This window comes from Poecilia formosa, unplaced genomic scaffold (assembly GCF_000485575.1).
Source record: "Poecilia formosa unplaced genomic scaffold, Poecilia_formosa-5.1.2 Scaffold112, whole genome shotgun sequence".
Classification (NCBI taxonomy): domain Eukaryota; kingdom Metazoa; phylum Chordata; class Actinopteri; order Cyprinodontiformes; family Poeciliidae; genus Poecilia; species Poecilia formosa.
The window spans coordinates 40,066-62,145 of record NW_006800051.1 but is presented as its reverse complement, the minus strand read 5'-3'; the positions used below and the strand labels follow the sequence as shown (position 1 = coordinate 62,145).

Below are 22,080 nucleotides of genomic sequence, written 5' to 3'. Positions count from 1 at the left end.
CTCACTCAGGTTATAACAAGAAATAAGATTAGTTACCATAGCTACCCAGATGATACACAGCGCTGCATTACGATGTCAACAGGTGACTGTGAACCCATCCAAACATTAAACAGACGTTAAAAACAAATCGATGAGTTTAGAGGAGCCATAACTTTCTCCAGCTGAACAGAAACAAAACTGAAGTTATTATTTTTGGACCTAAAGACCAACGATCTAGAGTCAACGCACAGCTTCAGTTATTACAGCTGGAAACTAGTGAAATCTGAGTTTGAACATTCAGAGTCACATAAAGATAATTACAAAGTCAGCTTTCTATCACCTGAAGAACATTTCCAGGACAAGTGATGGGACAGGAAATCAGGAACAGGGAATAAAAAGAGGGAAAGACAGGATAAAAGGAAACAGAATATCAAAGTGAAAGATGAAAATGGCTGCTCCCTCCAAGGTGGGGATGAGTTTCTTCCTCAAGCAGAGGAATATCTTGGTATCTGGTCCAATAGTGATGGTTGGATGGAGCTGGATGAATGGATAGATTGAAGTGTTTCTCTGATCTGTCATGGTGAAGAAAGATCAGCTCAAAAGGCAAAGCGTCCAATTTACCGGTCCGTCTATGTTCTGACCCTCACATACAGCCACAAGATGTGGATCACAACCGAAAGATCGAGAAGGAGCTTCCTTCACAGGGTGGCGGGTTCAGATGGATGGATGGATAAACAGAAAGGAAATACAGCTGGATGGAAGGAGAAAGGAGGAGAGGAAAGAGGGGGAAAGGAGGGAAATGATTAAGGAGAGAGGGGGAAGCAGGAAAAAGAAGCCGACAGCTGGAAACAAATGAAACAGGGAGAGGAAATTAAGTGATGTAATTAAAGAACAAAGGAAAAATTAGGTGGAAAAGGAAAAAGTGACAAAGGAAGAAATTACGGTAGGAAAGGAGGGAAATTAAGACAAAACAGAAGGCAACAAATAAAATGCAAGAGAAAGTGAAGAAAAAGGAAATAAATTAAAAAGAAAAAAGATACAGGTAAAACAGAGAGAATGAGTTGAGATTAGATCTGTTGACAGATGATAGAATTGAATAGAAAAAATTTAATAGATAGAATAGAAAAAGATGGGGGAGGAAAGGTGAGAGGAAAGGACAGAAGGAAGGAATTTGGTCTGCAAGGATGAAAGAGGAGAGTGGGATCAGAAAAAAGAGTGAGAGAAATAGATGAAGTAGACAAAGAGATGAAAGGGAGAGAAGAAGAAAAGGAGACGTGAATGTGAGAGGCTGTTGGGACAAATCGACATCTACTCCTGAGAATCTATTAGAGCGCAGGCTGAAACACACCAGCCCCCCCACACTAACCCAGCGCGCCAACACGAGCCTCATTGGCTCTAAACTGTGTGTGATTGGAAAGTCATAGAGCTCACACACACACACACACACACACACACACACACACACACACACACACACAGGTTGGAACTCTGAACGCTGCAACATATAGCTCCAAAACAACAAGAACAGAGGCCACAGCAGCACAGGTAGGAGGATGCAGATGGTCCGGATCACCGAAGGATCCAGAAATTTCCCCTCTGCCGACTCAGAGCGTTTACTCCGCATCAGCAGAGAGGAGGAACAAACATCCAGGGTGTAATATTCCGGGAGTGGTCCTGCATGTTCATCCTTTCCCTCCTGCTGACTGTCCTCTGTGGGCGTCTGCTGCCTGGCTCAGCCAGCTCAGCACTGCCCCCTGCTGGGCCGGCAGAAAATCACTGACAAACTGACAGGAACGACGTCTTGGGCTTCTTCTCAGGAGTGAAAATCACTGATTTTCCATCTGTTGTTGGTTTATTGTTTGTTTTTGTGAAGCTGATGTTTGTAATAATGCAAATTTAACCAATAAAAAAAGCTGAAAGCACAACAGAAAGAAAAAATCTCCATCTAAAACATCAGCTGTTTAATTCCTCACAACTGAAACATGCAAGAAGCAGGAAGTGATAACCCATTCAGCGATCCTGTTACATCTAATGAGAAATTATGCAAAAGCTCATTTGATTTTTTTTTTTTTTTTTTAGATGAAGTCTGTATAAAACTGAGCTGTTAATATGACCTTTACTGCACTGATTTTATTCAATCTTTTAAATAACGCTGCTATTGAAATGTGCTAAATTAAATCAGCAGAAGTCAAATCCACACAGCTTCAGGTATTTACAATAACCTTCAGTCATTTTTCAGCTCTCCTCCTTTATGGGATTCTTTTTCCAGGAAAATCAATACGGTTCGGGGAGATTTCTCTGGACTCAATACATACAGGATCAGAACAACTGATAGCGTCCATAACACCGCGGAGATTTATTGACTGTGCAGTTTTTACACGGAGATTGATCACAGAGTCGCCCAAAAGAGAAGAATATCTGAAATACAATGAAAGATGAAGACCTTGTCAGTTTCTGTTTATGACCTTCCTTTGCTTCATTGTTTAGGCTTCATGGATTTGACCTGGTTTTAGAGCCAGGAGCAGATAACTGGATGAATGAATGAATGAATGAATGAATGAATGAATGAATGAATGAATGAATGATCACCAGGGAGATGCTTCCATCTTGAGAAATGTTGGACATATTCATCTGCGTCCATGAAGCTGTAAACTCCTTTTGGCTGCAGCAGAAGGAAGGAAAGAGCTGCAGATGCAGAATTCAGTCATCCAGGTTAGTCCTGAGAGTTGAGCTGGTACTTCTTTAAGGTCCATAAAGTCATTTTATTTCATCTTAAGAGCTTTTAATAAACAAAAATAAAAGATTAGGAATTGTTTTAGAAACTATAGATAAATCAAACTGATAAACGGAACTAAAGGGCTACTTCTTGTTTTATATTCTCCATTCTGACATAGACAGGATATTATGCTGTTCTCAAAAGGACATTCTTTTACATTTTAGATGCAGGTGTTTAAATGTGGCTGAAAACTAAAAATCAGCAGAAGTTCAAATGAAGATGCTCCTCAGACTAGCAGCAACAGCAATGAGCAAACGCCTGGAGGAACTGCATGTATGCTGAGCTGATCATAAAAACTATTTCACAGGCTAACGCTCCTAAACCGGTTGTAAATGCGTCCTGATGATGTGATGAAGGCGGTGTGTTGGAAACAGCAGGAGCTTCTTAAAGAGACAGAGGCCCAATTTCAAGGCATCACATTCTGTTGTCATTTCTTGCTTGATATATGCAGCATTTCTATGGCAACTGAAGGTAACAATTGCTTGATTTTGCTATAAAATTGCACTGTGTGTCTGGATAATACATAATTCTGCTTCTTTGATGTGTTTTCTGGGCCAAAAGGAACAATAGACTCTTTCACAAAACATTTCTGTATACAGAAATGGTGATAACACACACACACACACACACACACACACACACACACACACACGTTTTCAAAGCCGGCAGGGCGAACGGCAGCAGGTGTCATCATGTGGCACTGATGTCAGCACTACAGATAAAAGATTAATTACTGTTATTGTTCTTTAACTCGTGATTTCAAACATTGTTTCCTTCATCTGATGCCATCATTGCCTCGGACCGTCATTCCCCTGTGAGGGCACACAGTCAGCACAGCCACAACAATTTACCTCAACACAGATGTTTGCAGACAGTCCAAAGAAAAATGCTCCAATTAAAGCAGCATTTGGACTTTAACTAGGCCAATGCAACACCTTGATTTGTTTCTTTGTTTGGATGATGAGCCAGTCTGAACAAGGAAATAATCAAACCTACAGTAAATGATGGGTTTAGTTTTGTCCAGAAATGGAGTGATGAATTATGGCTAAATATGTCTATTTTGGTCTCAATCTGAAGACATATTTTACCAAGAAGTCTTGAATTTCAATTAGATGCAGCTTTGTAACCCTGAGTCACGCTGCCATGTTCTTATGTTCATAGAACAGGTTTTCTTTTTCAGCTCTTCGAATTAAAACCTGCTTGTTGAAATACTTTTAGCAGTTTTAGCTGTGAGGAGCTTCAACATTTAACATGCTGAGACCCGTAGAGTTTGGATTTTCTTCATTTTCTGCTCATTGCATGGTCTGACCTTGGAGTGAATTTACTTGGATGTCCACTCCTGAGAGGACTGACCGTTTCCCACTTGTACAGACAGAATAATGTTTCTGTCTGTACAATGCTTGAATACGAGTTTGAAAACAGCCTAATGGGCAGCAGCTGTTTGTCTGCCTATCTGCGCTTCTGTCTCTCTCGGTTACTGGAAGTGGATTCTTGCTGCTGAATTCTCTGGTGACGTTTTGTGTCTGTGGATGAAGCTGCTGAATGCAGATGGTTTTCAATGCAGGTATAAACCCTCTGGTTTCTCTTTTCTGTGACCGCTCTATTCGACTGCAGCGTCAAAACGAGACGGCAGCAGTGGCGGCTGTTCCTGCCGAGCTTCCTGTGACAAACAGAGACGAAGCCGTGATATTTCAACCACGTCTGCACTTCAAACCACACTCAAAGCCCTGACAGACCTCTGGGGTTTCTGGCTCTTTGCTTAATGTGCTTTTAAGTGATGTTTCCTTGGACATTGCATTTGGGTGTGATTTCTTTCATCTATATTTAATCAGATTGTTTTCTCATATCTCTGTTTTTCCCATCTACAAATGAATACTTTGAGCTTCAAAAGTGCTTCAGAAATAAAATTACCCCAACCTTCCCATGCTCATCTTCACACAATCATCTTCTCTGCCTCTTTCTATGTCAGTACATTTCTCGTCGAAGGGAATGAAGGTGTCAGCCGGTATTACAGGATGGAGCACAGGCTCGTTTCTTTCAGCCCCCCAGTCCCCAAACCACACAAAAAATAAAAAGCCGCAGACGAGCGTTGCTATGGAAACAGTTCAGACAATTGTAATTGTCTCCCTCCATCTTTGCAGGTCAGAGCAGTGGGCATAACAGCTCCATAATCTCTCCATCACTCGTATAACTCCCCACAGAACCAGCGCCGTAAAATAGGTTTGCAGGAGTTTTGAGTCACAAATTTGCTGAGTGATACATTGGGTAATTTTCCCAAACCAGTGTGTGTGTGTGTGTGTGTGTGTGTGTGTGTGTGTGTGTGTGTGTGTGGATGCTCTGAAATGAGATTCTGCATCTTTCTGTCTCTAGAGGGGGGGAAATGACAGCCTGACATGTTTTACTTTCATCATCCATCCAACTTGAAAACATTTATGAGACCACCTTGACATCCTGAACATTTTTTTAAAGACATATACTCAAAGTCTCATATCGGAGCAGTAGTCAGACTGTCAAGTCAGTCAAATCTGTGGGTTTTTCATTTAAAAGAAGCAGAAACCCATCAGCACTGAGGAGGTCATGCCCTACAAATACTGGGTAACAAGCACATGAAACCAGCATGAACTTTTCCTGGAGTTAGATGCCTGTTTATATCAGTCAAAGAAACAGTCATTCCATCTTCCAATGGATAAAATAAATAGATATAGAGAAAGTACAAACATGAAAATAATGATAAATACCCCTAAAGGGAAAAATATTTGGTCCATACGGATATTTTCTGCTTTGGCATTAAGAGAAAACCTTTGAAAAACAAAAGAATGTCTCTTATTTCAAACTTCTTTCCAGTGTTTTGACCTAGGAATATTATTCTTGCATCTCAGAATGGGATTTTTACTAATATCTGTGGATGTAGACTTTACAAACATTAAATGTGAATGTTATGTCAGATACAAGAGACATCTTAGTTTCTGCTACATATTTTATATTAAGGCCTCAGGTTGAGCTTGGAACAAGTTTCAAAACCGAAGCCAAAGGCCAGACTGTGTGTATAGTTGAGCTGTACGCTTTGAGGTACCGGGGCCAAATATGGGAAAGTGTCTACTGTCTGTCTGCCTATAAAGAGAGGCTCTGTTCATAATTCTTGGGGGATTGTTTGAGATTTGACTCTGAGATCCCTCCTGGTGCACAGAGCTGTAGTTTTATAAGAAGGTCAGGTTGAAATAAATTCTCTCTTTGCTCAGCTTGTTCTGTCTTAGCAGCTTTTTTTTCCCGGAGAAGTTTCACATTGGCAGTTTGTAGGTGACCTAAACCCGTAAAACAACAGGCATGGTGCTAAGCATGCCTGTTGTTGATATTTAATATTTTGTGTGTTTGTGTTTGGATAAAAAAGAAAAAGGATATCTTATGTCGGCCTTTTATCCAGTCAGAACTTTGAGAAGGAGCATTATTGCACCATCAGCGCATTAGCATGCTAACATTAGCTTGCTGTGTTAACATTTGCTTTAGATTTAGATTTAAAAAAGATAAAAGGTGAAACTCATAGATTCATTTCACAAAGACTGAAAATGTTTCAACCAAATATTGAGTCCATAAAAATGTAAATACTTTCCAGAAGCCTGACATTAATGTGTAAAATATTATTTTTTTATCTTATATACTTTTAGAATTTTCTCAGTCACTTTCTGAAATGACTGACCAAAAAACATTGAACTCTTTCACAATATTGTAAATTATGTAGACATACCTGTATATTTTTTATGCTCTAAACTCTCTACTTTTATGATTATTGAGGGAAAATTACAGCATAATAAGTTTGCAGGATCCTTCCATCCACTTTCACATTTGCGACATTTTAAACTGGAACTCAAAACTTATTTCATAACTTTAATCAGACCAGCAGAAGGATTTGGGCTAAAAGAATATTCTTCATCTAATAACCATAGAAATAGAAACCATTATATTTTATTCAAACTGAACTATTGTTAACTCAGTTCAACTTGGATGAGGGCCAAACCAAAAAGAAAAAGAATGGTTTACAAAAACAAACTCTACACTCAGTGGTGGATGCAACCTCTTCATGATGCTTTAGCAGCATGTTTTACCTCAGGACAGGATTTAACTAGACATTTAGACAACCTAAGAAGTGCTTGAATGATCACAGTTAAACAGTAAAATAAAGGTGACATTTACCTGAACTGGAATGGTTTTCTATGTGGAACTGAGGATAATAAAATAGCACTAAGCTGCACATTTTGCACATTCTTAGTAACTAAAAGCAGCAATTTGGATGGAAAGTTGTGCGTGTGTAAACTCTGACTCGTCCTCTCTGACCGCCGCAGTCATGATGACCTGCTGTTAGTAAAATGTAATTGTTTCTGGCTGCACAAACAGAGAAAATCACATCATGCAACAAAGTCCAAACATAACACAGCTGCATAAACAGCTACAACACTTTTTAATGGCTTTGACCAAACATTTACTGACAAACAACTCACAAGCATGAAAACCACACAAGACCGACTGATACATCTGGACTGCATTGTCTTTAGGGTTCATGGTGCTATTGTTTTGGTCTCAGAGTGGAAGGTAGTGTTCTGGTTCTGGCACGCTTACCGTCAACAAAATCTGCAAAAATCATTGAGTGGAGTTCTAAGGAACAATTAAGGAACTGAATACAAAAATAAAAAGAATGAGCAAATCAAGAAAAACTGCCTTCGCAAACATGTTTCTTAGGTGGTTTGGGGTTTGCAGGGTTAAAGAATCAAAGTGCCACATGCAGGATGCAGGAAACATCCGGATCATTATGTTTCAAACATGTACAACGGAGGGTCTGCATTGCCCCAGATATAACAACTGTTCATTATTTTCTGGATGTTTATATTTGCCCTGGAAGTTTGGATGCAGTATGAATTATGGGTCACAGAGGAAGTTGGAAAACAATCAATTTATTGGTATTAAATATCAAAATAACCACATTTGTAGAACCAACAACTGAAGCAATATCAAATTATAAAGACTCTAACTTTGTCCAAATAAAGATTAACTACAATCACATATTCACCTCCAAATGTCCATCTATCCATTGTCCCTGCCTACTTGGGGTTGGTGGTCATTGGGTGAGTTGTAGAGCACACCCTACCTCACTTGTTTTAATTTTCTAACACAGAGAGACAAAACCAGAGTTCCAATAGAGAATCTATGGATGCATTGGAAAAACATGCAAACATGCAGACAATCTGGCCAGGATTCAAACCAAGAGCCTTCTTGCTGCTGGGCAATATTATTAAAGACTAATTTGGTAAAGTATGAAGTGGTACAATTAAAAGAAAAGCCAGATGATTGTTCAAATCAAGCATGTGGTGACAGTGGAAACAGGAAGAAACCAACAGAACCAGGCTCAGTATCTCTGCTCTAACAGGAAGACGAGTAACAACAACAAACTGGGAGCTGAGGCTGCAAAAAAGGAGCCTGATAACCAAATAATCTGCCTTCATTCTAATTTTAGAAACTAATACCTATGTGTGAACCTGCAGAGCAAAGATCTCTGTAAGACACAGATTTGACTATCACTGAGATGAATAAACCTTTCTATCAGATCCTCCTGCTGAACCAAAACAACATTTATTGTTTGTTACGTCCTTAAGTGAAGCCCAAAAACAACAACTGGATTTCATTTGAATTATGTGCAAATAAAAACTACAAAATAAAATATGTTAATACAAATTAAAACTATTCAGAAGGCAGCAAACAGAATTCAGTAACAGGTTCATCTTGTATTGCAAACAAAATCTTGAATCAAAACATCACCTTTTGTCATAAAAAGCAGATACCAACTTCTGTCCCACAAAAACTCTAAAACATCACCGATCTGACCTGTAAAATAGCGCTAGAGGTCATATCAAAGTACACAGACAATAAAAACCACCCTACCTCAGAATGCTCTGAGTGAACCTTCCTCGTCCAGCTGGCCCTGAAGCAACAGGCCTGTTAGCCCAGCCATGCTGCTCCGTGTTAGAGATACACTTTATCCACTTTGCAGCCGCTTTCATGACACCAACATCCACAGAAATGCTCCCAGGTTGTCATTTCTTCAAATTACCCAGATGTAGCTCGCTAAACGTAGCACTGAAGCGTTTGAGCTAAAGGCAGAGAGGCCAACATCGTCTGGCATCGACTTTGTAACATCGAAAACTGTCTCTAAATGTCCAAACGATGTTCTTTTTTCTAAGCCGCTGTGTTGCCTTTAAGCCAGATGTTTGGAAATCTCCATGGTGCCAGTCTCTCTTTTTCATGATGAATCATGAACTTTGACCTAAGATCAGAGGTCTAGACCTCCTGAATGAAGTATCCACACACTGTTGTGTTTTCACACCTGATAGTCCGGAAGACTCGGTGTGATTGGACCAAAATTGCAACAGTTGTTATATTTGCAGCTCCTGCTGTTTTTTAACGGTTGCAGGATTTCTCTTTTGTCTTGCAATTCGTTTCCTGTCTGTTTACAAGCGGACGCCACGCCATTTTTGTTTGCAGGAAGTTGCGCTCAGTGTCTTCCTCGGAGGATTTCGTGTCGTTTCCTTCAGTAGTTCTGCTCGCAGCGCCCCCACAGGCGATGAGAGGAACATATTATTGAAAGGGTTTGGAAATTGTTTACACCGCGCAATGTGGAAACGAACCGCTTTCCAAACAAATAATTTTGATGCGTGTCTTTGTGTTGCCTTGTGAAGTCTTAAACTTAGCTTTAAACATTTAGTCCAGCTCTCGCTGGTGAACTCAGATAAGAGCCACATGTAGGATTTATTGACACCAAGATTTATGAATAAAATGTGTTGTGTTTATTAACATAGTAATGGTTTTCATGTTTTAGTTAAAAAAAAAGAGACTATTTTCTTGTCCTTCAGGCACGTTTTGGCCCATGTGGGATGGCTATAAACCATCGTCAGACTCTCAGCTGATAAAACCATGTAACCCTGGAGGAATATTAAATGTCAGCTTCTTCCCTGAACATCTAAACGCAGGATGTGACATTGCTCTACATTATGGGTGTGAATTATTAAACCTCCAGATCTGCATGTGTGCCTGAGGTGATGGTGTTCAACTCTAATTTGTGAGTGAATGTAACTTCATGCATGGGGAACCAGGATATTATCCAGTCTGAAGTAAAAGGAAAAAATGTTGAGATAATGGGCCTTGAATATGAGGATGTTGTCTGTGCTTGTTGGATCACGCTTCTCTGTAATCGCTTCAAAGAAAATAATCAGCAGAAACATCACATCTCTGGCTGCGGTTAATGGTTTAAAAAGGAAAAAAAAACAAGAGGAGGAAAACAAAAACGGTGAAATCAAGGTTTGATCAATCTTGACTGGGGCTGGATGAGAATCTATAATAAATGAGATGTGCTTTTGATCACAGCCTCCAAAGATGGTTCTGTAGAAGAAAACAGTTCAGCCTCAGAAGATAAAAAAACAGATAACGCAGAGATGAATCTTCTGAATCTTTATTTCTCTGATAACTCTGACACTTGTGGCATATCGGAGATTTATGATTCTGTACAACCTCAGAAAACCAACAAAGTCAAACTGCTCTGAGATGTTCGGCGTTTTTAATGTGCTAATTAAAAGCAGAGCGCTGTGAAGATCCGGATCAAAGCAAAGTGATTTACTAAACAATCCGTTTGATTCGCAGCTCATTAATAGAACGGTCACCTCACAAGAGCAAGCTTCATCAGGAGACAAAAATCTGACGCTGGACACACAAAGACATGACCGAAAGCAAAGTAATCATCAAAATGTCTGCGGGCTACAAACTGTCAAAGTCTCCAAAGATGACAGGAGGAGTGATAACAATAAAAAAATATCCCAGATCTGCAGATTTATGATCTGCTGCAACTAAAGACGAGCGGTTCTCCTTTTTCATTAAACAGTTTTGAAGTGTTTTAATGGTTTAAAGATACAGAATATGGGAAAAGTAAACACACCCTGTTAAAGTATCAGATTTTTTGTGATGTAGAAGAATTAGACCAAATGAAATCATCTCAACTTTAAACAAATCTCAGAGGGAAGACAGAAAAACTAAAAGTTGGACTAACCTGAACTAGAACTTTGTTGAAGCACCAATAATAGTAATTTTGACCAATCCAACATTAATTTCAGTGGGATTTATCCTGACATCTGCATCCTTAAATTAAAGTAAAAACTGCAGAGATTAAAAAATCTGAGTATCAGAATAACCTTACAAAGACAAGTTGACATAAAAAATGGATACTGAAGGATGAGCAGGAGTTAGAAAATCCTGGTTGTGTTCTGGATATAATGAGATCTACTGCAGGACACAAAGACTTCCTTCCACAGAAACCATTCAGAACCGACCGAAATCTGCTGAAACGTGGCTGAATGAGAGGTGCTGGACCAAAATTACAAAACACAATTAACAGCAAACACAGTGGTGGCAGTATCATGCTGATGGATTCTGTAGACTGAACTGTTTTTGCTAAATTGAATGAAACTGATGAGTTTCAACCCCAAAACCCTTCAGGTGTCTGCAAGAAAGGAGCTAAAAGTGGGGTCTCATTTTTAAACATCAGAGTGAGTTATAGTTTCAACCAGAGGAACGTCCTAGTCAAAGTCCAGACCTGAACCTGACATGAAATTCTTCAAGCTGGCTCACATGAAGAAGTTTGTAGACAGGTGATGTCCTCACAATCAGAGATTTGGAGAACTTTTCAGGATAAAGTGGGGAGAAACTGCAGTCATTAATATAAATAATAAATAAAGCTAGGCCACTGTAGATTATTTTGATTTTTAACAATTCCCTCAGATTCATATGTATCTTAGCTGAATTACACAGCTTGAACAGAACATTGAAAGGTGGGAGTAGTTGGAAAATGATTTGTTTTGACTCTTTACATCACAGAAACCCGGCATTTTCCCAGCGTGTGCAAACTTCATATCTCAATATTTGTCGACACCAATAAGATTTCACATTTCCCTGATAACCAAATGCATGACAAGAAAAAAAAACATCCAAAGCCCAGAAAAAAAAACTAAAATCCCGTGTAGTTTGTTGAATAAAAATACTCCAGAAGAGTTCAGGGAATTCAGACCGAGGAGGATTTTCAGTATTAATTCAGAGTCAGGTAAAAGTTTGAGTTATTTTTGCAAACCTGCAGGGTTTCTTCCTGGCGTTTCTGCTCTGAATAATTTACAACACAAAGCTTTACACAGTTTTCACATTTGTGGTTCCTGTGGCTGACATTGCACCCGTTTCGACTTCCCAGCAAGTCAAGCTTCAACTTTTAACACGTGTTGGAGCAAAAAAAAAAAAAAAAAAGGAAGGTAAAATTACTTATGGTTTCTGGGTGACGACAGTTTTCAAATGAAGTACAATGGGGAAAATAAAAAAAAAAAAAAATATCCTCATTTGTAAAACATCTACAACAGTCGGGTTTGCCACATGAAAGTGTAAAAAAGGCTGGTTTAACGCTCAGCGAGGTGAAGGTGACGCTCCCTTTATGTGAAGCTGAGCAGCTGAAGAGATGCTTTTAAAATATTTTTATCTTTCAGAATCTAAACCCAACAAGCAAGATGAATTAAACTGTGAAAAACCAAACAGATGAGTAAAAAAAATCAACAGAAAACCCAACAAGTTTTATCAACATCAGAGCAAAAAGCTGAACAGCACCTTAACGTTTGTAATGAGGTCAGAGTTAATTTCAACTGATTAAAAAAACTTTTTTCTGATGCATTTTGGGAAACTGGAACGTTTGAGCAACTAAATAACAGATTTTCTGAATAAATTTACTGAATTTAAACTTGCAAACCGGTTATATAAAGTTCATTAAGTTTACCTTTAATGAACTACAGACGGCTGCTTATTGTCTGTTAAAGCTGAGAATAAACAGCAACAATAAAACACAAAACAGAAAATCTAACGAGTGGAAACGAAGCAACTTCATCTGCATTCCACTCAAACAAAAATATACTTTTTTTTTTAAAGTTTTCCTACTTTCAAAATCAACAAAGGATTTTTTTTTCCAACATTTTCTCCCATTTTATTTTTTAAACCTGCTGGATTGTCCCAGGCGGGTTCAGCAGAAGAGAAATTCAGAAGGAAGATTGTGAAAAGTTGAGTACATTCAGGATAAACCGAGCAACTTTGGCTTGAAGTTTCAGTAGTGTGAAGAATCCATGAAAAGGTGAGCTGAAAAGATCATAAAATCATCTGTGGCATAAACACCCAACCAGCCCATCAGGCCCAGAGCGGAGCATCTGCTTCCCCCCATCAGGAGTTCATATTTCATATCATTTCAGTGGTTAGGAGATATTCTCTGACCAGCTGCAGCTATGCATTTTAATAAAAACCCAATCCTCCTTAAATCCTGCAGCTGCTCCTGCAGAAGTGCTTTCAAACATCAGATGATCATCCTGAGAGCTCGTCTCAGCAGCTGCAGCAGCCTGCTAACGCGTTTTAATTGCTCCGCCGCCGCCCACGCCGCCGCCGCTCCCACCCAGGAAAGTCTGATCATCTGTGGGGCGGCTGCGTCAGCAAACGGGGGAGATCTGAGGAAAGTTTATTCTGTTAAAAAACATTTCATTAATCTTCCTGAATGCAGCGGGAAGGGGCTTAAACGTTCCATCGAGCGATCCCGTCCTGATCCCGGCTCTCCAGGCAGAGACATTTCATTAGTTTTCCTCCGAAGCTCCAGAGTGGAAGGAGGCTCAGAAAGCTGCTGCTCTAGTTTTCATTTCATGTTTTTAGCACTAAAAGAATTAAACATTTAGGGGTGAAAATGCTCCGTGGGCCCCCCGGGTCGCCTCAGCGGCAGCCGCAGTGGAAGTCGGCGTTGGGATCCATCAGCAGCTTCTTCCGGTCCACATGCAGACAGTCGATGTGGTACCAGGCGTCGCACACGTCGCACTGGATCCACTGCACCGGGTCCTGCTGCGGCAGCCGGCAGCGCAGCGCCGCGCACGGCTCCACCGGCCCCGCCGCCACACCGCCATCCTCATCTTCATCATCGTCCTCGTCCTCGGAGGAAGACGAGGATGAGCCGGAGGAAGAGGAGGCAGAAGAGGTGGAGGAGGAAGAGGAGGAGGAGGGAGAGGGCAGCGAGGGTCGAGGGGGCAGCGGGTGTTTTCTGGGCCGGCCGCGGCGTTTACTTCAGGGAGGAAAGGAAAAAACAGAGAAATCATGAAACCTTCAAACTTAATAAACCTGATTAAATTCCTCATTTCAGTTCTTAATTCAGTTAGTTTTTATGATTATAACAAGACCTATGAAACTGATTTTTAATTTAATACGTCTACATGAAGACGACTGAGTGACGTCACTGACGGCTTTACAAACACAAAACCTTACCGAGTTATTTTGGTTTAGTTTCTAGTGTAAATATTTTAGCGCACATGAAATAAGAAAAGAAACTTACAAGTAACTATTCAGGATGATACTGGAGCTTGTTTTACGTTAATAATTTTATCATATTCATAAAAAATGTCTAGCTACCAATAAAATAATCTGCCATAATATTTCCCATAATAGAAGTTATGATATGGAAAAAGTGGATTAAACTGAAGTTTTGGTTTTTATTGGCTGTGAGAAATAATCATCAAAATGAACAGAAATAAAAGTTTCAGGGTCTCATCTAAAGATTTCTTGTTTAAGTTTTAAAAGAACACACAAGTTTAAAAAAAATTGGACATTATCTAAATAAAAAGTCAATTTCCGTGTACAAACATGACAGTTTCAGCCGTTAATTTATTATTTATGGTGTTTTGGCTGCAGAGAATCACAGAGCTGGATGTCATTTTGGGGAAAGAAACCGTCTATTTTCAGCTACCTGCTCCATCATTACTGTGCGCAAACAAGGCAGAGGAGAAGCTGGTGATTACCAACCATCCATCTGGTAGGAGTTTGTGTTGCCATGGTGACGCTAAATACCAAAATCAAAATTTTAATTTGCCACAAAGTGCTTTCATCTGCTGCCATAATTGTCACAGCCATCCCTGCATGAGCCAAACATGACATTTACAGTTTTGTTGTAAAAAAAAAAAAAAAAATCTGAAGAGAGATAAATTATGAATTTTATTTTTAATCCTGTTTTTAATTTGTCTGAAGGTGGCTTCTGGTGCAGAAGGCTCCAGCCTGTTGGCTTTGAGAAGATGAAACATTTTCTGATTTTGATTAACAAATCCTGCTTTTCGAGCTACAACTGTTAGCAGAAGGATATATTATTTCTATATTAAACTGCTTATTATTTTTGAAAATAGATTAAGGCAAATTCAGTGAAATCTACAGATGTTGTAGCTGGAATTGCAGGCGAACAGTTAATGTTTAAAAATAACTGTTCGCCTGCAGTTAATTCAGTTAGTTTTTAACTGAATTAAACAGATTTAAAAAAGTTTAAAACGTATTTGTAGAAAACTGTGACTCACTAACAAATCCTAACCACTGATTGGCTGGTCTACTTCCATCACTACGCTGATGACACTCAGCTCTGTTATAAAAAACTAGAAGATTTTGAAGTTACATGCTGGTTATGCTACAAAATCTGATGTTTTCTTATATTGAATTCCAGTAAAATTGAAGCACTGATAAAATTTTTTATTATGTACTTGTACCTCTTTTGTTACTTAAATATTTTTACAGTTTTGTGATTTATGTCTTTATGCACTTTATTTTAACAAATATCTAGCCCTCATTTAGTTAAATATATTATTAATCTACATATTTGTTCTGTTTTTTATCATCTCCTCTGAACAGAAGTAAGACTTCATTAAAAACATCTTACGCTGTTTGGTGGTGGAATCGGTTGAACTGCATCCTTCCTCTGTCGTCGGTTCGAATCCTCACTGTGGGCGAAGCCAGGCTGTAGTTCTCTCCTCCCACCACCAGGGGGGAGAACACCGGCGAGCTGTTGGCCCTCCGCCTGCCTCGCTGCGCCACCGGTTTCTGCTGGCGGAAAGCGGCGATGGTTCCGTTCACCACGGTCTTGACGCGGTGCGCGGTGTCCACTTCCTGTCTGTGGGGAACCACGCTGGTGAAGGACGCCTGCAGCAGCTGCTGGTTCAGCCGGCTGTTGGTCATGGCGCCGTGGAAGCTGCCGATGGTCCGGATGCCCACCGGGAAGGGCTTGGCCTCCAGCGGACGGCGGATGTCGCCGTGAAGCTTGGGCTGCAGCGGCGGAGGCGGAGGAGAGCTGAAACCGTCAGACTCAGATTTGTAGAGTCTCCGTCTCTTCTTTGGTCTGGATCTCTGTCCGTCCTCCACCACTCCTGTCACAGCTGGACCAAAAACAAGAAAATCACAAATTAAAAATCTGTTTCAAAACACATTTCATTTTTTATGCTCATAAACTTAAACCCAGTATTTAGAGAGTGAATGTGCATTATTATGCCATTATCAACATATTACTTGTAAATGGTCTCAAAACATCAACATTCGCAATTTAATAATTACTGGGACAATTTATCATCCAGCAAAGTTTGTCATCATTACAGGATCATGTATTAAAGCAATATCTGACATAGAAAACATAATTTTATAGAATATATACAGCATAAAATATCTGTTTAATAAAACATTTTTTCATGCAACATATACTATAACATGTATTTTGATATTTTTTGGTATATTGATGAATAATATAAAAGGATGGGGGGAAATGTGTAAACATCTCACTGCTGTTCATTACAGCAGCTAAAATGACAGATTTTTATGTTGTAAAACATTAATTTTTGTGTGTTTATGTTTGCATACATGTATTCTTGTTCAAAATAAATAAAGAACCATGAGGTTCTGTTGCTGCCGTTCACCTCCTCGCCCTCGGGGCTCGTCGGAGCTGTCGTCCTCCAGCAGCACGGTGTGAGCAGACTTCCTCCTGCTCCTGGACGCCGTCTGCAGGGGCTTCAGAGGAACGGCGGCGCTGGAGGAAAACGCCGGGCGCGTGGCGGAGGGAAGCAGCGAGGAGAAGCCCAGCGGAGAGGAGGAGGACGGGGTCCCCGGGTCGGACACGGCCCCCTCGTGGCTGTGGCTCCTCTTAAAGGTCCAGGCCCGGCCCTTCATCTTACTCAGGCTGCCGATGGAGTTCAGGATGACCGTGGCCCGGTTGATGGACATCTTGGAGAGGTCCAGGTTGTCGGCTGACTTGCGGTCCAAGTTGGTCCTGATGCGGTTCTGCAAGTCGGAGGAAAACGTTCCTGCCTGAAAAAACAACAGAGTGACGATCAAAGTTTGAGCTGCTTGGCCAAAATGATAAGAAGTCTCAGATGAAGCTCTGAAACCTCAGAACTCTGGACCGACTGTCAAGCACGGCGGTGGAAGCATGTTGCTGTGGGATCTTCAAAACCACTGCAGTTATGTTACTTTTTTATTCCATGTTTGAGAAATTATTATATGGAAAAACTCTTAAAAGCCCTAAAATTATTAACACATTCATGCTAATAAGTGTGTGTAAGATAGAACATTTCTGAGTCTCAAAAGTAGAAAATTTTCGACTTTTAAATTCCAAACCAATCGGCGTACCAGTTCAACCACTGTAAAAAATGAGTCTAGAGCCCAGACTCTATATTTCAACATTTTAATTTGCCAGAGACTCTAAATAATAAAAAAAGACTGACGAGCCAATTTGGACTAATGTTGAACTGCAGTCGGGCCGCACAAAATCATTTCATGGGCTGCAAATGGCCCCTGAGCCTTATGTTGGCCATTAGTTACTGCTGAAACTGGGTTTCTGTTGATTAATGATAAAACAGAGACTGATGATTATCATCGCTTGTTTAAAAAAAAGGGAGCATAAGAAACTTATTTATAAAAAAAGGTTAAAATTGTCAAAGAAAACAGTATTTTATAGCACAAAGACGTGAAAACACGACCTATAAGTTTCTGTCTCATCCGACTTCCTTGAAAGCATCGGTTTGTCACCTTTGGAATTGTGATGGCATCAAAGTCCAGGGGTCGAACTTTGACCTTCTGGAAGAGGAAGTAGAACTCTGGACTTCCTGGAGCTGACTGATCTCCGAAGGTGAGCGTGTCGCCGTCTGACAGCTCCCACTGGACGCCCGGCTGCAGCAGGACGTCGTTCACCCAGGTTCCTGGAAAACAGACAGGAGATGCTAACCGCTAACTGATGCTAAAGCTGATCAAATATTCACCGTTTACGGGACGGAAACTGTCTGAAGTCAAACCAACAGTGAGCAACAGTTTTGCAGTTCCAGAGCGAACGTCACCTGGAGCCAGAAATCCACAAAACTTTTTAATATTCCAGCATCTGACAAAAGGAGGAAATAACGGAACGAGCGGAGCCCGGAAAATAAAGCCGTTTGTTGACTGGATGTGTTTACAGCTCAGAGACTTTGAGGGAAATGTAAAACAGGCTGTGAAATGGAAGCAGAAATGAAAAGCTGGAAGGCTACAAGCCAATCAAACGGCCGTGACAGCAGGAGGAATGTGGCGGGAATGCTAAAACACGAGGCTGACGGCGAAAAGGGGAAATGTGGGGAAACGGACTGTGAAATTACCACAAAAATTAGACAATAAGGTGCAGTTTAGATGCAGAGTCCATCAGTCACAGTCCGGCAGGCCCAGGGCCAGACTTTACCTCCAGATTTCTCTTTACATCCCATAAACACCTGAGACAGCAGCAGAGCCGCCTGAACACGATCCGAACAGGAGGCTTTCCTCTGCTCAGGGCAGCAATCAGCTCCACTCAAACATCTTATTGGTCCTACATGTATGAAAATGTGTCAAATTTATTATGTCTGGTGTTTTTTTTTCAGATGCAGCTTTGCATTCAGTTTGAATCAAACACAAAAATGTCTGATTTATTTTCTAACTTGTAATAAACCGACCTGTTACTCTCTGTTGCTCAAACTGGTCATATTTAAAAGAAATTTAAATTCAGTTTTTTGGGGGGGTTTTTGATAAAAAAAAATAATTTTTTACACAAAAAATACCTCAGTATTTTAGCATGATTGTTAAAGACAAGATTATTCATTGTTTGATATTCAATCCAGATCCATTTTAAGACCTGAAAACCCTGATCCAGCTTCCAGCGCCGGCAGACTGAAGAGCTTTAAATATTTTTATTTTTGGTCAAGTGAACCTTTAACTTTCAATTTTCTGTTATTAATTGAAAAAAAGAAAATAAATCTGTAAATCAATAAATAAAGATTGTGACTTTTCTGAAGATACATTGAAAAAAAATGCAATGATTAAATTATTAAAAAGTAAAAAGTTTCAGGTGGAAAGTTTATATTTGCACGTTTCTGGTACGTCCAAATATCTGACGCACAAGTGACATTAACTGGAGTACAGAGACTCTTAAAAAGGGCCGATTGCTGAAAGAACAACATAGTCAGAGTAGTAAATAAACCAAAATTGTACAAAAAAATGTAATTTAAGACAGAAAAACCTTTTTTGTCTGTAAATCTGTTGATCACAGAACTTTTCAAGTGGCGGTTTTAGCTTCACTTGGTTCAAATTCTGCAAAGAAAATCTCATATTAAGCACATTGTGCTAACAAATCAACTGGTTAATAGAGAAAATAATAAATCAGCCATACAATGTAGTCAGGCAGAACGGTCTGAACTTTTCATGTTATTTTGTCGCTGCTGATGCATCCTTGCAACAAATATTGCATTTTAGGCAATAAAAAGTTTATTTTCTCATTTAAAAAGGAATTATTGGTTTATTGGAATACTTGAATGAGTTTAATGAGCTTAGATGGAAAATGTGGCCATGTATTTTATCAGCTTAATGGATTACTAAGTTAGTTGCCGCTGTACTGCGAGTCTCTCTGAGGTATTTCCTGTCAGTGGGTGTGTCTTCCTGTGTCATGTTTGGTCTTGACTGAGACGCTGCAGGTGTGTCTGATTCTCACCGTGGCTGCTCCTGTCTTTGATGTGAACCCTCCAGCCCTCCTCCTGCGACGCCTCCTCGTCGCCTTCGCTCGCCTCCTTCTCGGCGTGCAGCTCTGCGTGGATGCGCGACACCGAAGCCGAGTCCAGCGTGACGTCGCACAGCTCGGCGGCCCGGCCCAGGCGGAACACGGAGCGGCTCAGCGCCGGCCGGAACGTGTAGAGGTCCCGCGCAGAGTCGCCTGTGGACAGGCCGATCCGCAGCAGCTGGAAGCACGGCTGCGCCCCGTTCAGCATGGCTGAGGCCGCCCCCTGATTTGTGACCGGCCCTGAGCTACAGCCGGCCCAGATCCATTTCCAGACACACCTGTGAGTAAGTGGAGAGCAGCCAAGCTGAGAGTCGGCACAGACAGCCGAGCCGGCGGATAGAAACGTGAAGGTCACAGGCAGGTGCAGCGGCGCTCAGCAACAGGTGCTTCCATTAGCATGCAGAGCAGCCGCCACGCTGCGCATAAATGAATGAGTAATGAGGAGATGGTGAAAACGAGCTCCTGCTCTGCTTATGAGCCCGGCTCACACAGACCAAATCCCCTGCGGAGCGGGGACTGCCAAGCTGCCAGTTCAAACACTAAGAGGCGCGTGAAGGTGGACGGCAGGTGAGTCACAGCATCGCTAATGCAGCACCAAGACGGACGGATTAAACGCCAAAACCTGCTCCCAACTCTGCAGCTGGGACTTTTACTTTGAAATCTGCTTTCAAAGACAGAAAATCACTGGAGCCTGAGAGGACGAAACTGATGATCGATCTGCAAGAAAACAAAGAAAAACATCAAATTAAAACATGTTTTATCTGTTCAGGACCAATAATATTTAACTTGTAATAAACACGAGTGAGCAAAACAAAAAATAAAAATCATGAACATCAACACCTTGATTAACAGGCCTGAGCAGTAAAAGAAGCAGGCTGTCCCCAGAATGCTACAAGCATAACATTGGAATGTTGAGTGGAAGGAAGAAGTGTGGTAAAAAATGTTGCACAAGCGACAGGACTAGCAACAGGAACAAGTTGGTGTGACAGCAACTTTTATCTGAGTTTTTTGGCTCTACTGTATTTTGTCTTCATGTTGATAATACTCTGTAGATTCTCAGTGAGGTTCAGGTCAGACCAGTCAGCGGGACACTCAAACACAGCGGTTAGCAGAAATGAAGGCAGCATCACTACGGTTCTTATCAAATGGAAACTTCATCCTGGACCTCCAGCAGCTTGGATTCTGCCCCGGGAATCTTCCCCCTCTTAACAATGTCATCAAACTGAGGCTTTTGACTCTTATTTCTCCTTCCACTCAACTTTCCATGAATATATTTAGATCCAGTCAGTGACTGTCAATACAGAAGTCTTCCAAATGATTGTAACGTGTATTAAAAATCATTTTCTGAGCTGTACTCATTAATATTAATTAAAAACTAATATTAAGCTAATACTAGCTTAATTACTGACATAAATGATCTGAACTTTGATGGTCCAGGTTATTGATCTGTTTGATCAGAATATGCTCCTTTAAGAAGCAGAAGTGTGCATCGTGTTCCAGCTGCCAAATCACGGGATCGGGACACAAAGCAGAACTCAATAACTATAATTATTATTATTTAAATATGAACTTTAAGTCAGTGCATTTCAACACAAGCTGCCTTAATCCTGTGCTTTCAGACGGTTTTCGCCCGGATGGGGCTGCCTGGAGTGAGTTTAGCAGCAGCAGGGAGGCTCCAGCTCGCTGTCGTTAGTTCCTTGTTAGGATGAAAGTCAGAGGCTCCACTTACAACAATGACAGAGCAGCGCAGCGTTTTCCTCCGCGACCTGCAGCTCCAGTCCCCGCATCCGCTCCTCCAGCGGCCGCCTCCACGCTCACACCGCCGCCAACTTAAACTTTTACGGCTTATTTTCGCATCTCCGTCGTTCCTCGGAGGTTTCCGTGCGAGCTTCAGTGCGGGCTGTCGCCTTCGTCCGGGAGGAAGTGCTTTGAAATTTGGCGCGCCAGTCCCGGGTCTTCCGTGCGCTACGAGCGGCGTCACTTCCTGATTCTCCCCGGTTGGCTGAGAGCCATGGCGGCTTTAGCGGGAGCAGGAGGACCAGTTTGTCCCACTGGGACTGGAGCCAGACCTGCTTTCTTTGTTTTGCTGACGGCTGGAAACAGACCTGGTCATAAATCTTTAACTATTTAACGTTTTGTCACATTGGAGCCACAAACTTTGACGTGTTTTTGCGAAATTTTACAATTTTATGTACAAACATAAAGTACATTATAAATTTGTAGTGGACACTTTCAAAGAAAGCTTGGATAAATATCTGAAAAGTGTGGCATGCATTTGTCTCCAGCACCTCTGAGTTATAGCTTTGTAGAACCATTTTCACTTATATTACAGCTTAAGTTTAGTACATGCTGTAATCTACTCCACCAGATAAAGACGGCCCATTATTTT

At 40.9% G+C, this 22,080-nt stretch overlaps 1 protein-coding gene across 2 annotated transcripts; it reads right to left on the bottom strand.

Moving 5' to 3' along the window:
* Positions 1-12,785: 12,785 nt before the first annotated feature.
* tcf19l (transcription factor 19 (SC1), like) lies at positions 12,786-22,048 on the bottom strand. 2 transcript variants are annotated; one of them, XM_016675338.1, is made up of 6 exons: positions 21,421-22,048; positions 19,626-20,408; positions 17,669-17,838; positions 16,561-16,921; positions 15,537-16,029; positions 12,786-13,907 (listed from the first exon to the last, which is right to left on the bottom strand). In XM_016675338.1, the coding sequence occupies exons 2-6, from the start codon at positions 19,897-19,899 to the stop codon at positions 13,565-13,567; spliced, it is 1,641 nt and encodes a 546-aa protein (XP_016530824.1). In that variant the 5' UTR covers positions 19,900-20,408; positions 21,421-22,048; the 3' UTR covers positions 12,786-13,564. The 2 variants fall into 2 exon arrangements, with proteins under 2 accessions (XP_016530824.1, XP_007560040.1); XM_007559978.2 differs by having other exon boundaries at positions 16,561-16,948; positions 21,421-22,046.
* Positions 22,049-22,080: the final 32 nt, after the last annotated feature.